This window comes from Columba livia, chromosome 24 (genome assembly GCF_036013475.1).
Source record: "Columba livia isolate bColLiv1 breed racing homer chromosome 24, bColLiv1.pat.W.v2, whole genome shotgun sequence".
Classification (NCBI taxonomy): domain Eukaryota; kingdom Metazoa; phylum Chordata; class Aves; order Columbiformes; family Columbidae; genus Columba; species Columba livia.
In genome coordinates, this window is record NC_088625.1 from 1,085,796 (window position 1) to 1,102,692 (window position 16,897).

Genomic DNA, 16,897 nt, shown 5'->3' on the forward strand with positions numbered 1-16,897 from the left:
CCACCAACAGAGTTTTCCCCGCACCCCCGTGTCCCCGCACACACAGGTCGGCCCAGCCACGTGTCCCCCCGCGGGCGCTGGCGACTCCCTGCACAATCCTGTCCCGCTCCGGCCGCCGTAGCCGCTTGGGCGCCGTCCCGTGGTGCCGCGCGGCGGCGGGCGGAGGGCGGCTATGGCGGCGCCGGCGGGCTCGCTGGTGGCGGCCGTGCTGGCCAGCTCGGGCCGCCTGGACAAGGAGGACCTGGGCACCCGCATCGGGCGGCTCTCCCGCCGCGTGGAGGAGCTGAAGGCAGGGCCGGGAGCGGGGGCTGGGGAGGCTTGGGGGGAGCCCGGGGGCGGCGCGGGGTGTCCCGGCCCGGGCGCTGAGTTCCGGCCGCTCTGCGCTGCGGTTCCCCGGCAGCTGGTTGAGCCCCGGCTGCCCCGAGCCCTGGAAGGGCCCCTTTCCGCTGCCTCCCGGGAGCGGCGGGTGCCAGCGCTGCCTCTCTGCCGCAGGGAGAAGTGTGCACCGTGATCAACCAGAAGTACAGCGAGTTCCTGCCCAGCATGCAGAGCGCCCAGGAGCTGCTGGCGCAGGTGGACGGGCTGGCCGGCAGCATCGACCTGCTGAGGGCGGGCATCAAGAACGAGGTGACAGCGGGGCCGCCCTGCGGCTGCTCAGCCTGCCTTCGGCTTCACCCCAAACCTGTAGCACCCCCCCCCCCCAAATCGTCTTCCTGACTACAAACCCTGGGTGATTTCACCCCTAAAAAATGCCTTTAGGTGACACATGCTGCAGAGGCGTGTGTCACAGCGGGGCTGTGAGAACAGAGCTGTCATTAAGGGGCTGGCTCGGGTTTGCTCTGTTGTACGGCTGGAAAAGTGTGTCGCAGGTCTCCTTCCAAAAGAAGGATCAGCCTCGTAAATTGCAGAAAGGTGTGGCAGCGCTGGGGCCACCCTGATTGCAGGCGGAAAGGGAACCCGAATGGGACCTGCGCACGTTCCGTGGAGCCTGTAAGGAGATGCAAGCAGCTCCCGTGCGCTGGACAGCAGGTCCACTCTGCTTTTGCCTTCTTTGATCCATTTTCCAGCATCTGGGGATCTGTAACAGTGTTAATTGTGAATTAACTTTTGACTCAGTTCACGCATTCTTGCATTTTAGGTGGCTGTGTTAAAGGAACACTGAAGTCCTTTTAAGACTAAATATCCTTACAGTGCCTTAAAAAAACCTGTAATGCATTTAAAGATAAATCAGTTTATAAGTGTTTTCAAGAATCTTCCTAGCAAGGAATAAAATGGATGGAGCCTTCTTTCTCCTCACCTGGTTATTCTAGTAACAGAAATACTTTAAATTTCATATTGTTACCACTTTTAGAAAGAAATGTGTCTGGTGACGTTTGCTTGCTGTGGAGGAACTGAAAAGTTTGTTATTTTAGGTTCAGCGAGACCCAAATGCCGCTGTTGCCGAATTGGCTGAATTGAAGCAGCAGTTGGAGCGAGACACACTGGTTCTGAGCGTTCTGAAAAAGCTACAGGAGGTGAGGTGGAGGAGCAGCTTAAAATCTTGAAGCAGTAGTCGTCCTCTCTGCTTCTCAGTCTGTGCTGTTATTCTGGACTTCTCCTGCGAGTGACTGTCGACAGCTCCCCTGGCTCTAGCTGTGCTGTTCAAGAAAGTGTAGTCTGTTTGCAGATATACCGTGACATGAATCTGTTTGATTGTTGCAGTTTGATACAGCTATGGAAGAGTACAATACTGCTTTGCTGGAAAAGAAGTACGTTGTAGCAGCTCAACAACTGGAAAAGGTAATAATGACTTCTTAAGCATATGGAATGTTGTTCATGCATACTTTCAATACATTTCACCAGATGCTTTTCCTTAGCAGGGACAACAGTTACCCAACGTTTTGTGTTTGATTTTACCACCAGACAAGAAGCAACCTGAAAATGCTGGAATCCCGCAAGGGCTTTGAGCTGAAGATCCTGAAAGCGCTGCGCATGGAGCTCACAGTGCAGACCGAGAACATGCTCTATCATTTAGGAGAAGAATGGCAGAAACTGGTTGTATGGAAGCTTCCTCCTTCGAAAGGTACTCACAATTCCCATTTGTTTCACTGGTTTTGCTTCACTATTTGAAGTGGCTGGTTTCAGGCTCCTACAAGATAGGAAATGCATTAACATGGTTGAACTAAGATCACAGTATCACAGTATGTTTGGGATTGGAAGGGACCTCAAAAGATCATCTAGTCCAATCCCCCATGGAGCAGGAACACCCAGATGAGGTTACACAGGAACATGTCCAGGCGGGTTGGAATGTCTCCAGAGAAGGAGACTCCACAACCCCCTGGGCAGCCTGGGCCAGTGCTCTGTCACCCTTACTGAGAAGAAGTTTTTTCTCAAATTTAAGCGGAACCTCTTGTGTTCCAGCTTGATCCCATTACCCCTTGTCCTATCATTGTTTGCCACTGAGAAGAGCCTGGCTCCATCCTCATGGCACTCACCCTTTATATATTTATAAACATTAATGAGGTCTCCCCTTAGTCTCCTCTTCTCCAAACTAAAGAGCCCCAGCTCCCTCAGCCTTTCTTCATAAGGGAGATGCTCCACTCCCTTAATCATCTTGGTTGCCCTACGCTGGACCCTCTCCAGCAGTTCCCTGTCCTGCTGGAACTGAGGGGCCCAGAACTGGACACAATATTCCAGATGTGGTCTCACCAGGGCGGAGTAGAGGGGAAGGAGGACCTCTCTCGATCTACTAGCCACCCCCCTTCTAACACACCCCAGGTACCATTGGCCTTCCTGGCCACAAGGGCACAGGGCTGGCTCATGGTCATCCTGTTGTCCACCAGGACCCCCAGGTCCCTTTCCCCTACACTGCTCTCTAATATGTAATTTCCCAGCCTATACTGGAACCTGGGGTTGTTCCTGCCCAGATGCAGGACTCTACGCTTTCCCTTGTCAAATTTCATCAGGTTATTCCCCGCCCAACTCTCCAGCCTGTCCAGGTCTCTGATGGCAGCACAGCCTTCTGGCGTGTCAGCCACTCCTCCCAGCTTAGTGTCATCAGCAAACTTGCTGACAGTGCACTCTATTCCCTAAGATTGGTTTAAGGAGCTCTTTCTGCTGTTTGCATAACCTAGTGAGTGGGAGCGATAAGTGCCGGTGTTCTTTGCAGCAGCTTCTCAGATCTGCTGGATCTCTCAGACCCCGTTCAGAGACATTCTCCTTTTCCTCTAGAAAGCAGCAGCCTGGAGTCAGCGATGCATTCAGAACTGCACTTACACACTGTGCCATCAAAAGAGGAGACTGCTGGCCCCCCGGTTGCGTCTGTGCTGCAGGCGTTTGCTGTCCTAGGAGAACTGCACGCCAAATTTAAAAGTTTTGGTAAGATGGATCCAAAGAAACAGATAGCTGTATTGGTCTGAGTAGACACAAGTTCAGACTTGGTTTAGGATGGATATCGAGATCCAGTTCACTTCAGCAGTACACGGGAAGACTTCTTTCTCCTTGACTTGTGTTTCCAGTGAATGTGAGGTGAATGCTCTGGTTCTTCTTATAGGACATTATTTATCCTATTATTTATCCAGAATGAGTTATCCTTGCCTGCCAGTTTACCCTGGTATACACTGCGGCGATGAGGAACGATGCATACAGGCACAGAGACACACAGACACAGAGTTCTTGTCAGCAGCGAGAGCAGAGCCAGGCTGAGCTGACTTTTCTTAACAGTTCTCAATTTATAGTTTTACAGATACATGAGTAAAATGGTCCTTAGTGAAGCCAAACCCAGCATTTTGCCTCATTAGCTGGGCCGTGTTACAGCTATCGCAGAGTGTTTCTTCCGCTTCACATGAGGAATCTCCACATCCAAAACAGTCACGGTTGGGCCTCTCTGGAGCGAACTGCCTGTCTCCTGCTCTTGGAAAACATCTTGTTTGTTTGTTTGTTTCTCAGGTCAGTTGTTGCTGAAATACATCCTCAAGCCCCTGATTTCATACCCATCTCTTCAGCCATTCACAGAGGAACAGTCAGATGCGTTCATCCTGCGTTTTAAGTCCCAGGAGCCTCACTTGGATTATTCCTCTCCTATAGAGGTTTTTGACAAGATCAAGCTTATTTTTGAAGTTCTTCACAAGTATTTGCTGAGTAGGTAGTTTCTCCCTTTCGGGCTGAGATCGGTACCTGGTGTTCACACAGCTGGGCTCAGTTTACACAAATTCGGTTGTGTTTTGGTGGGGTGGGCAATGGCACGGGCCTGGCACGCGGCCTGCCTAAGCAGAATCCCTCCATGATGAGATCGTGGAACAGCTGATGGACGATGCTCAGACAGGAAGCACTGAATGAACTGCCGAAGGGTCTGGTCCAGGAAGGAAGCGTAGTAAAACCTCTTTCTGTTCTCTTGAACTCAGATGTGCCTCTTGAGCAGCCTACGGAAGATACAAAGGATTGCAGGGTTATACTCCCGGAACTGCTGGGTGACGTGATATGGGAAGATTTATCAGACTGCCTAATTCAGAACTGCCTGGTGAATTCAATCCCAACCAACAGCAGCAAACTGGAGCAGTATATAGAGGTAGGTTTCCCAATCTTCCCGATCTATACAGCAGAAACGCCGGATGGGCAGCTTCAGCAGAAAGCTGCTTTGCTGATCTAGAATTGTGTATTTCTCTCAGTTAAGCTGTGGCTTATTTTTCTTGTCACATGAAGTGTACGAGGTCTCTGATCTGTGGAACTTGGGCTGTATTTAGCTGAGACTTGGAGACTTTCAGGGTGTGCGATGTGAGGCGCGTGTGTGACGAAGATGACGATTGCCGCTTGCCCAGCTGGCTTCCTGTGGGCCGACTAATTATGTTCGTTGATTTTGGGGAACTGTGCTAATGTGGAATATGTGCTTGCTCTTCTCAGGTGATAAAATCCGCAGAGGAATTTGAAAAAGCCCTGAAGAACATGCAGATTTTGAAAGGAGACATGACCGATTTACTGAAATACGCCCGTAATGTCAATTCCCACTTTGCTAACAAGAAGTGCCAGGCTGTGATTGTGGCAGCCAGAAACCTGATGACCTCAGAAATACACAATACTGTAAAGGTGACTCTTGGTTTTCTGTGTGGGAAAAATAGCTTAGCTGGTAAAGAAGGCTTGTCTAGAGCAGTCGAGTCCTTTCCTTTGTGGAGCACTGAGTACTCTTGATTATTTGAGCACCTTGGCCAACAACAGCTTCAAAGCCTTGTTTAGTGGTGCTCAAGTGGGTTATTTCACTAACAAGATGTTCTTTAGAATGACTGAATTGTGCTTGCATAGGCTTTTCTGGCTAGTGTCACAAGCCTAAGAACCGTTAAAGGGTTACTTTCAAGTTGCTTGAAGGCATGCAAGGCTGTATAAATTGTTTAGTGGTCTGCAGAGTTATTCATAAGGCAGGAGACTTCCAGCCTTGCATTTATCTCAAGTCTCTGTCATTCAGCGTCTTGTAGTCCTGCACACTCTCCTTTCTGTTGGCTCTAAATTATATTACACCTCTCTTCTTTTCCCTTAGATCACACCTGATTCCGGTGTAGCCCTTCCAAGGCTTCCTGATCCTGGGTCAGGAGATCACTTAAAAACGCAAAAAACTAATAAACTTCTGCATAACAACGTGGTGAATTTGGAGAACGACACTAAACTGACCCAGTACATGTTTTCTCTACCCACCTGCCGCATCAGTTCATCGGTGGAGGAGCTGATGAAGCTGGCGTATCAGACGCTGCTGGAGGCCACAGCCAGCACGGATCAGTGGTAGGAGTTATTTATCAGCGGGTAACTCTTGGGTGCCTTTGACAACGCCAAGGATCTGTTAATAGATTAAAACAACAAGATACTTAGAAATGAGAATGGATCATTGCAGCGAGTCTGTTTTGGCTGGCGGGTCCCTGGGTTGGCGCAGCAGGAACAGCTGCAGACTCGGCTCCCTGCAGTGCTCAGGTTCAGCAGCTTTTGGACTTCTGTTTTCAGGGAAGGTTCAGGTACACTTTCTTGTGTTTTAGCTATCAAAGCAGTGAAAACAATGTACACAATGCACTTCATGGCTTCGGTCGTTTAGTTGGGAAAAACACTACTGCAGTGTTCAGTGTTTTATCATACGTTAGCTGTCAGTTGTTTAGAAAAACTGAAACTATCTCATTAACCTTTGGAGAGGTTAAGAGTCACTTGTGAACAAGACGTTAATTCCACTGACAAACTAACGTGAACCTCGTTTTCCTTGTAGCTGTATACAGCTCTTCTACTCTGTGCGGAACATATTCCAGCTGTTCTGTGATGTAGTGCCAACTTACCACAAGTAAGTGCGCGTGTGTTACCAATGCTATTGGAACAGCCCTGCTTGTCCCCGGTTTGTCCACCACAGCCAGAGATTACTAAGGGCTTCCTCTAGTGGCCAAAAAATAGTACTCTTGGTATATTATTAAGTCATACGTGCTGCAAAATAGGTGCAGGAGAGTTTGAGTTGGCAGACTCCTGACCAAGGAGATGCTGTTTGTAATGGTTGTATTTGGATCCAGCCACTGAACTTTGACCCCAGGTCTGATGCTGAGATTTTTCCTGATGTTTTTCCTGTAAAACAAGGAACAATACAAACCTGTCAGAGAACAGTGGGGTGTTACTGAAAGAGACTTCTCCACTCTAAGTTTCTCTGGGGTAGGCGTGACTATTTTCTTAACAGAGCCAGGTCTAAATAGATACATTTCTTCCGTTGCTCTTCCTCCTTCCTGGGACAGAGAGAACCTTCAGAAACTACCCCAGCTGGCGGCCATTCACCACAACAACTGCATGTACATCGCGCACCACTTGCTCACCCTGGGGCACCAGTTCCGATACCGCCTGACTGACATCCTGTGCGACGGAGCAGCCACCTTTGTAGATCTGGTACCTGGCTTCAGGAGACTTGGTAATTTTACCTTTCAGTATTGAAATATATTGATGGATGACACAGTAATTAATCCTGGTATTTGCTGCTGAACGATTTAATGTGTGGCTGACCCCAGCAGCGGATTGTTGGTTAAGAGTTTTGGACAAGCAGCAAGGACATTTTCTAGGTTGGGAAGCCTGACAGAGCGTTACAACTCTACGCGAGGTGGTTCTTTAGGGCCTGACTCTCTGAAACCCAACTCTTCTTGTCCAGCACATGGTTGCAAGAACAGATCGTTATCCAGTGAGGTGTGTTGGCACCCGTATTTTGAGATCTGCTGCTCGGTTTTTAGCTTATTCTGTGGAAACAACCTTCTCTCAGAATTGAAGAGCCTAACAGGAGCCTGTCGTCCATAGCTAATGCTGCTACTCAGCTTCTTTTCAAAAGTGCTGTAGCAACACAAGCTGCACAAGAGCTTACCAAGTATGTGAGCAGGCCTGGTTAAATTGCTCTGTGAGACTGTCTAGAGACTAGAAATTCTTTTAAAAATAAAGCTAATTTAGAGCAAGTTCATTATTCAGCACTTACAGTCTCTGAAATGGCAGAGCAAATTTAATAATTACTTAATTGCCTCTCTCCGCTTGTTTTTGCTCCTAAAGGGACAGCGTGTTTTCTGGCCCAGATGCGAGTACAGAAAGGAGAAATCCTAGAGAGGCTGTCAAGTGCCAGGAATTTTTCTAATATGGATGATGAAGAAAATTATTCTGCAGCAAACAAAGCAATAAGGCAGGTACGCACAGCAGTCAAAGCCAGATATCCTGTTGTCTGTGCATGTTGTCCCTGGGTAGGTACGGGGTGTCACCTCAGTCCTGAGAACTGTGCAGCATCTCAGCCGAGTAGAACTCGTCAAAACAACAGTTTTCTGGCCTGATTGTTTTTTTCTTGGTACCATGTAGGTAACAAAGAGCTGTTACCTTCCAGGTGCTGCATCAGCTGAAACGACTGGGAAAGGTCTGGCAAGACGTCCTTCCCGTGACTGTTTACTGCAAGGCTATGGGGACTCTGCTGAACACGGCTCTCACGGAGATCATCGCTAGGATTGCTGCCCTGGAGGTAACTGCACGAGGGGGACGTGCCGGGTACAGCTGCCGTGAGCAGCACCTGCAGCCTCTTCAAGTTCTTTCCAAAATCAGGTTTCAGGGCAACAGGTACCTTTCCCAGAAATTGTAAGTGTGGTCCTGTCTCTGCGAAATGTTTAAAATACCAGTAACGTCCAGCTGAGACCATAGATACTCTTGCAGCGATACCATGACTCTCTAGTCAAGGGCAGAGTCAGGGAAGTGGCCACATTTTCATCATAATTTGGAATTTGGCGTGGCACTCCCACTACAAACACTTCTGTGTGCTGGTGTCTCTGTTCAGGGCACAGGAGTTAACTGTTGTCTCAGACCCCATCTATTCCGATACATTTTCAATCTGTGCGTCTCTAACGAACCTCTCCATCCTGTCTATGCACCAGATGCCAAAATACCTGTGGTGTTGCAAACTGAAATTCTTACCTGTTTCAGTCTCCCTTTGACTCCCAGTGTTGTGTCTAAATGATTGTCAGGTTACGTTGGGTCAAGTACAACTACCCTATTACGTTTCTTAATGACAATATGTTTTCACAGCAAATTATAGAAATACGCTAGTGCATCTGTTGTAGGCTACACCCAAAAGCCTTCCCACTGCGCATTAAGCCAACCAGCCCTCTTTTCCTGTACCAGCCAGTGTATGGGGCACTCGCTCAGGCTGTGCCTGCCAAAAATCTTGGCTTGTGTCATTGGGCTGGCAACGCCTGAGCAATCCCCGTGTAAACTGTCCAGACCGTCACCATGGCACCTCTGCGTCACAGTGAAATGCTTGCTCTTCCACTAAGATGCGCTGTTCAGAAGCACAACCATTGTCATATCTTAACTGCTGTATTTGTTCAATTCTAGGATATCTCTGCGGAAGATGCAGATCGGTTGTACTCCCTCTGCAGGATCATGGTGGAGGAAGGACCCCGAGTTTTCACCCCACTACCTGAAGAAGACAAAAATAAGAAATACCAAGAGGAAGTTCCAGTCTACGTGAAGAAGTGGATGACGTTCAAAGAGCTGATGATCATCTTGCAAGCCAACCTCCAAGAAATCGTAGATCAGTAGGTGTCTTCCTATCTTCCTTCTCAGGCAGCGCTTCGCCCCAGTGGCAGGGAGCTGTGAGCAGGGCACCGCGCCCGGGGCCATCGCCGCCAGTGAGGATCACGTAACTGCTCCTGGGGCTGTTCCTGCCTGTGTTTAGTCCATTCCAAGCTCGCTCATACACATTCAGCTGCCTCCTGCAAAGGAAAAGACAATGGTGAAACAACAAGTGCCGTGGGAGAGCCAAGCACAGGGCGATTGTGCGTGTCCCCTGGCTCCTCGAAGTTCAGAGTTGTTTCACAGTAAGCAGCCCGGCATTGTGCTTGCTGCTTTGGATGCCAGCCGTGCCTCGCTGCTGCGAGCGCTCCTTATGATCGGCCTCTGCTTTTAACTTGCAAGGGCGATTCATCTGAATTAAACGTGAGGATTTGTATAATTACTTCTATTAGTTTAGTTGGCATGAATTGTCAGAAGCATAAAAATAATCCCACAGCCTGTTAGTTTGTATACCCAGGCAGGCGACTCTAGACTCAAGCTGCGTACAGCCGATAGGCTGCTAACTGGGTTTGGTTTGCTTTCGAACTTACTACTGTACCAAGTTCTTGGAAGGCTTGTTTTAACATGACGCCGCTGTGCCGTTTGGTTAAATGAAGCTCTTTCTTCCCCCTGTAGGTGGGCGGATGGGAAGGGGCCTCTTGCAGCTGAATTCTCTGCAGCTGAAGTGAAGAGCCTGATCCGAGCCTTGTTCCAGAACACGGAAAGGAGAGCAGCGGCACTGGCCAAAATTAAGTAACTGCGTTTGCTCCTACACGTTGTATATTCTCATAAAGCAAGAGCAAACCGAGTCTTTCAAATATTTTTTGAATTTGACTCTTCTTATTTGTACTGGTGTAAAAAAAGCCTGGCATTGGGGAACTGCTTCCTATCTTTCCTGTCTCCATGTTTGTAGGACAAATAGGATGACTCTTTGTGGCTTTAACTGGCACGGGGAAGGGGCAAATGCAGACAAACTGGCCCTTCGAGTGCAGCACATGGGAATGTGCAAGGGAGGGAGATATTGAAGTGAATCTGACTGGCACTTGAACCTCCAGCCTTTCCTCCCCTTCAGTGAGGGGTCTGCAGGCCGAGCGTGTTCCCGTACCGCTTGCACCTCCTGGGACCCCCTCCTCTTCACACACAGCAATCCAAAAAAACACGGTTTGGAAACCACCACTTCTCCTCTACGGATTGCTCACAGAAATGTAATTTGCTATTTTCTTTAATAAACTATTTATACTGAATGTGTATTTTAGTGTTGTCTGGGGATTCTCTCAGGGTTATAGTAACACTGTATGGATTAGTCCTGGACCATTCTCTACTTACGACATGGAAAGAGCACAGCGTTGCTCTGTGAAGTCTCCTTGCCTTGTTTCTAGTAGATCTAGTCAAAAAAATAGAAGAGAAAAAAGGGAATCAGTACCATACAAGAGGTTGTCCCAGAGGTTCATGTGTGACAGTGAAGGAACGAGTTGAAATCGGGTGCTGGCATTGGCATTTGTCTGTGTAACACACAGGGCTGTAGGTCAGGGGTGGACTTTTTATCCTCCAGACCACTTACCTCATTCAGCGATGAGGCCGGAGAGCTGAGGAGGAGAGCAAGGCTGCAGGTACCCCCGAACCCCAACCTTGGCGCAGCAGCGGACCCGTTCCCGGTGCCACTGGAGCATCTCGGTCTCCGCAGGACTGTAGATGGTGCTGGAGGGCTGAGGAGCACCGGTGGGACACGGCGACAGCCCAGGCTGCAGAAAGCAGCCCGGGAACCCTTTGCTGACTCCTGCCCCGTGTTTGGAGGGGAGGACTCACCCGGCGTCTCCCGCTGCTGCGTCACCAGCCCAGCGTGGCTGCAGGAGCCGCTCGGGACATCCCCCCTCGAGCATCCCGGGGCTGCTGGAACGCTGACCTCGCACACGGCAAATGCAGACGCAGGTTGTGACCACTGCCAGCAACACACCAACACCTCCCTGCAAGCAGCAAACCGCAATGAGCAGGTATCGGTGATAAAATACAGCAAATTCCAAAGATACAGCAGTAGCGGTTAAAAACCAGGACACAGTCAGTCTAACACCTCGCTACTCTGAATCACGCTCATTCTGTTTTCTTTTAAAACTCATTAAAAGAAGATCAATATTTCTATAAATTCTGCTTGCCTGCAATAAGAAAATAGCGACTAAAATGAGAGAGCTTTCAAAATTAAACACTGACACACAGTTGTAAAAGGTAGGAAAGAGAATGCCTCATCATTTTTCTGTGCTGCTTTAGAAAAATGAAAGAAGCAGTAGTGATTACAGACATTGCTGACTGCTGAAATGCGTGAATACCCGACAAGGGGCAGAGATGTTATGAAGGATAAGACGTTTCCTTTGTCTTTTTCTGCCTTATTCCCATTGAAGCAGTTTTCCCTTTCCCTCCTGGGAGCAGTGAGCGGGCTGCGGAGCAACAAGCCAGACGTTGGCTCAGGTTGCTGTAGCAAAGCTGACAAAGTCCTGGTTCTGCACAGCAATGGGAAGGTCTGGCCCACAGCTTGTCAAACAACGTCCTTTGAACTTGTGCAATAACAGCTTCAGTTATTCAAATCCATTCTGCCGACATTAGGAAGAAAGGGTCATTTATTAGCACCAAATTGCATATTAAACACACTGTCCTATGAACTCAGCTCGCAGAGGCTGCTGGGCGTTTCCATGCTGGTCTATGAATCCACAATGTATTGTAGCTGCTGCCTCTGGTTTTGTGGGAGCAAACGCTGCACCCTTTTGTGCTGGACAAATGAATGGAGAACTGCTCTCCTCCCAACGAGCGTTCACCCTTGGGTGAATTTTATCCCACACGCCCAGTGCGTGAAGTTCTCAAAGCAGCTTTAAAAGCTCAGTATCGCTCATTTTAACGGCTTGGGTTAGTCTGTGTTCAGCCTTCTCCACCCTTTCCCATACAACAGCTGAACTCCTCCTGGGAGACTCAGCCGGACAGACCCAAAGCCTCTAAAACAGTGCTAGGGAAGAAGAAAAATCAGCTTTGCTGCTCAGGATTTAAAGCATCTCTTGTTGATACAGGTCCTGCCTCTTGTCTCAGGGAGGCGTTTTAGAGTCCTTCCTGCAGTCCCTGAGCTCCCCCGTTGACTGTGACAGCCGGACAGCCCTGCTAGCAACAGGAGCGCATCGCAGTGCTAGTGAGAGCAGGGAGCTCCCAGCAATATTTGCTGGATTCGAAGCCCCAGAACACATCCAGGCTGAGGTGTCTGATGCTCACCGGGGGCCAAGTGGAAAGGCAATATGTGAGCTCCTGTTTCATGCTCCGAGGGAGACCCAGTGTTTAAGTTCTTACACATGAAGCACCAAAGTGTGAAGTCGCAGACGAGCGATGCAGAAACCTGCAAAGTCTCTGGACTTACCCCGAGGAGCTCAGGAAGAGAAGACCCAAGAAAAACCAGCCAAGTAAACATCACGCAGGGCAGCATTCAGTCGGTCTAGAATGAAGGGGCACTCAATCCCATACTCCTGGACTGCTAAACAGGGCTGTTCCGGAGCTCTGCAGGTCTCTGCTGTGAGACGGAACGAGGCAACGTGGCCGCCACCTCGGGACATCATTTCCTTGGATTAGTTCCTTCCTTACCTCATTTCTTCTCTTTCTCTCTCTAGTCTCCTGTCTAATAAAAGTGCTTCTCCATGAGATAAGGCAGCCACTGCGAGCCTGTAATGAGAGAAATGGCCAAAAGAAAAGCCTAAAACCTGCCTAATCCTGGGAGCAGTCTGCTCAGTCTCAAGGTGTAATGAGCCCTGCACGGCCTGATTGTGTTTTCCCAGCAGTGATGCTGTGGGGAAAAACAAAAGGCCAAACAACAAAAAACAATCCCCTCAATCCACCTGGCACCTCGTCTGGGACAGAGGCCAATGTCCCAAACCTTTGAATGGGAAACTGCTCACTAAGACTCTCTTTAACTCAGGCAGTGGGATGCACTGACACAAAGGAAGATGGTCTATATCGTGCATATATTTACCCTGTTTAATGGAACTGCACGACTTTCCATATTTCATACAAATATCCACTCCAATTTGGACATTTCCATAGAGTAAGAAGTTGTTACTCTAAACTTGACATGTTGTCACCATATTATTCATTGTAATGGTTTATGTCATACCCTCTATTGTTGAAGCGATCATCCAGTAAAGCGAGTACTCCCCCACTTCCCAAGTCCTGCTCTGCTGCCTCAGTACCAGGCTGGTAAGGTTCAGCCTTTGAGGAGGGATGTGCAGTGGTTTTGGGGAGCTGCTCCCCATGTCCCCGAGCCCCTGTGTGTCCTGCCGGCCCAACACCGGCTGGTGCCAGACCCCCCGTCCTGGGGCGGCTGGTGCGGATGCACCCGCTGCATCACCCGGAGGCACATGCGGAGCAGAAACCCTGCCCTGTTCCAGCCTCATCCCCAGGCAATTTGCTATGTAATGATTATAGAGTTGAGCAAAGGCAATTTCAGGGAAATGAGTTTCTCTGCAGAAGGAATTGAATAGAGGAGCTACTATAATAACCTGATACAATCATTTATTTAAAAAGCAGCCGGCACCGCATGAAGCAAACAGAGGCAATTTTGAGGCGATTCTCTGCAGAGGCTGCGGCCCCTTTGCTGGGTGGGGGCACGGGGAACCAGGGGCTCTTCCTCCAGATAAGCCAATACCAAGGCTTCTAAGAGACAGGGCGACAGTTCACAGGTCCTGACCGCCCTCCCATGTCGTCGGGAACACGAGGTCTCCTGACAGTCATTTCTTTCAGACGCCTCGTGCTTCCCGCACAAGAACACACATCCTGCTGTATAGAAAGCAAAAGGGCAGCAACCAAGCTAAATTAAATCCTGGAAAGGAAAAATACTATTATAGAAGAGAAACACCACGGACCAGTCGGTTTTACAGCCTGCTTTCCCATCTGCTGCCTCAGAGGAGCTGAGAGAAACGCGTCCTGACTCCACTGGATGCCGCAGCTACGAGAAGCAACAGGAGACTGTTGATGTCAACCTTGAGCAGGGTATTTTCATCTTCTGCATGTTCACGTTTGCCACCCTCACGGGTGACTTGCGAGATGCAGTCCTGTTTGATACCTGCGGTTCTGTGCTGCTTCAGCAGAGTGGCAGGAGAGGCTGGGCCCTGCCTTTGCATCAATCACCTGCTAAATGCAGAATTTCAAGGTGTCAGGGACGGAATGGTTTCATTAGATGTGTCATGTTCCAGTGCAAAGACACCCCGAGGGATTTCTCCTCGGAGATGAGTCAAAGAAGAATAATTGTTAAAGAGCAATTAATATTACGTTCATTCTTCTCCATGCCCAAACATAGCTCGCTTTGGCACTTTGTCGGCTGACTCTTTGCCCTTGCAAGTTGCTGAGGACCCACTAAATCCCAGGAAGCCTGGATGGCGTTTCTCCCCGGTTGCAGCCGTACACCCCGCGGTCAATCACAGCCCAAGGAGCTCGTGCTCGCTTTGGCTCCGCAGCGCACACCAGGGACAGTTTCTTACAGCCCCCTACCCTCGCAGGGCAACAGCCCAGCATCACAACAACTCCCATTTGCTCGCTGCAGCAGTTAGCCACCCAAGACAACACAGAGAGAGGAGCAGAAGGAGCCCAGGCAGACACGCCGTGACCCGGTGGCCCGGCAGCCCGTCACACATGCTGTTAAATACGGTGCCCGTTTGCTCCCTGCTGGCGGCCCAGATGAGATCACCAGCTGATGTAATGGCAGCTAAAGGGCTGCGGGTCTGGCCTCCCATAGCACAGCATCACCGTCCCGCTGGCAGCGCGGAGCCGAACCTCCTCCATCCAGCTCCTTACATTAGGCAAACAAACCAAAACCACACATCAAAAACCACAAACAAAACAACAACTGCCCAACCAACCAAATAAACCCACCACAAAACAGAAAACACCTCAACTACTCTCAAGTTTTCCGAGTTGTCTGTGGTTTCTTAGGCTTGGACTGGCCTGGGGCACGAGGGGGAGATACAAGTAACCCTCACATCCTGCCCTGCCGAGGTTTGCAGAGGAAACCCAGATGTGTGAAAGACCCCTACAGAGCAACTATTTAGAGTAACCAAGGACACTGCAGAAGGATTAGAATTTAGCTAATAAACCCTTTTGTGACACTAAGAGCCATGAGGGAGCTGGCTGGGGCCGTGCAGGGGGACACGTGCCATACCCCCCTGAGAACGGCAGTTAAATGCCGACAGAAGCAAAGCTGAAGGGTTGAGTCAAAACGTCCTGAATAATGAACAAAGAAAGGAGCAAACTCGCTCTGTGCTCGTGTGCTTTGGGACCGGGGGAAAACTGCAGGTGTAGAGGAGATTCCAGCAGTGTTTGACGTCTCTACAGGCTGCTGCTTTAGTCCGATGCCCACGTGCAGATGAAGGCTCGGTGAGATCTGTTGGCAGCTGCATCGTCCGTTCTTGGTGTGCAAAGCGCACAGCAGTTCTGTGCCGGCAGCCCCAGGGGGGTCGCTGAAGCCCAGGCCTGGGCAGTAGAATTTGTCATTTCTAGTTCCTTCTAAAGACCCAGGAGAGAAATGCTGCATTTTCCAAAACTTTTTGCATCGTGTGCTTCCCTGAGGATACAACCTTGGCAGGGCTTTGGGTCTAGAGTATATAAAAACTACTTGCAATCAAGGTTCTGCCAGAGAGTTATTCACCTGCAAAGATATATAGGTCTCTTGGGTCTCATTAGAGCCTGTGAAACACCCAATAAAATTAACTCTGCGCACTCAAGGAGAGCTTTCACTTTTTCTGTCCAGTTAACTTGACAGTTTCCCATGTAAATCCATCATTCCTCAGCTCAGCAGCTTCTCAATCAGCAAGAAAAAGGCATTTCCATGAGTAGGCGGATAATCCTGCCAGCCTTGTCTTGAGAGAAGTTCGAGTGAGAGGCTACCAAAACCAGCTTCCTCCTTAGGAAAAATCTCCCGGTGCATCTGGACACACAGACGCTTTCCACCCGTGCCGAAATGCAGTTTGTGCCACCAAGGAACACACCTGGGTGAGACGGGAATAGTCCAGATGCAGATGGCAAATATGAGCAATAAGCCCCAGGTGAGCAATTAAGAACTTCCCTGACTCTGCTGGCAGCAAACACGTTCATCACTGTCCGAGGCCACTCGGGGCCCGGTGTGGGGGACAAGGACCCCTCTCCAACCCCATCACTCTGCATCTTGGCTTTGTCACCACCAGCCACCGTTTGTCTTCCTAAACATCTTTTCCCATCGCCTTAACACTAAGATCCAGTCCCGACAACAACTCGACCTCAGCACTTCTCCCAGCAAAGGAGGGGAGTCGTCGTGGCATCAATAGCACAAGTGTAGAAAAATGGGCTATTACTTCCATCCTATTTCCACTGTGGCTAATTAGCACGTTAGTTTCACTGGGCGTCGTTTGGTAACAGCTTTGCAAATGGGCCAAAGTCAGAGTAAGCAGATTTTAAAGTTTTTAACGGCTTATCAGCAAGTGCACCTATTTTCCTATTTGAGTGCTCCTTATTGAAGCCATTTGGGATCCAATTAGTCAAGAATACACCAGGCTAACAGAAGGGGCAAGTCTTATGCTTTAGATATTACACAAGTGACAGCATTCAGTAGGAGCAGCAAGATGGCCAGACTTTATTGCAGGGACTACAGAACACCGCTCCATAATCTTTCCTCACACGACTTTCTGCTATGGGAAGAGAACGCATCACCACAAATGTTAATACTTCCACAATGGATATTCGATATTTTCCACAAATAATAGTAACGCCACCACAGTTACAATAAAAACCTCTGCCGGATTTTAACCCTAAAAATTCTTCTACAATTACTCCAAAAACTACTGAGCGGAAGAGGAAA

At 49.3% G+C, this 16,897-nt stretch overlaps 1 protein-coding gene and 1 long non-coding RNA gene across 2 annotated transcripts; one reads left to right on the plus strand and one right to left on the minus strand.

The window, feature by feature from the left end:
• The first annotated feature begins 120 nt into the window (after positions 1-120).
• On the plus strand, positions 121-10,295 carry ZW10 (zw10 kinetochore protein). Its single transcript, XM_065040171.1, has 16 exons — positions 121-289; positions 493-627; positions 1,413-1,514; positions 1,702-1,779; positions 1,903-2,062; positions 3,211-3,357; positions 3,928-4,119; positions 4,383-4,546; positions 4,879-5,061; positions 5,507-5,745; positions 6,215-6,286; positions 6,723-6,892; positions 7,513-7,643; positions 7,835-7,966; positions 8,833-9,035; positions 9,688-10,295. The coding sequence occupies exons 1-16, from the start codon at positions 173-175 to the stop codon at positions 9,806-9,808; spliced, it is 2,346 nt and encodes a 781-aa protein (XP_064896243.1). The 5' UTR covers positions 121-172; the 3' UTR covers positions 9,809-10,295.
• On the minus strand, positions 8,943-11,716 carry LOC135576283 (uncharacterized). The gene is made up of 3 exons (XR_010467876.1): positions 10,858-11,716; positions 10,378-10,435; positions 8,943-9,212 (listed from the first exon to the last, which is right to left on the minus strand). It is a non-coding gene; the product is annotated as an uncharacterized LOC135576283 (long non-coding RNA).
• Positions 11,717-16,897: the final 5,181 nt, after the last annotated feature.

Bases quoted from the DNA above. Each gene is read 5' to 3' on its own strand.
- ZW10 (XM_065040171.1), top strand. From the start codon at position 173: ATGGCGGCGCCGGCGGGCTCGCTGGTGGCGGCCGTGCTGGCCAGCTCG. The intron at 2,063-3,210 runs GTACTCACAATT...CTTTTCCTCTAG, and splicing joins GAAGCTTCCTCCTTCGAAAG to AAAGCAGCAGCCTGGAGTCA. The intron at 3,358-3,927 runs GTAAGATGGATC...TTTGTTTCTCAG, and splicing joins CGCCAAATTTAAAAGTTTTG to GTCAGTTGTTGCTGAAATAC.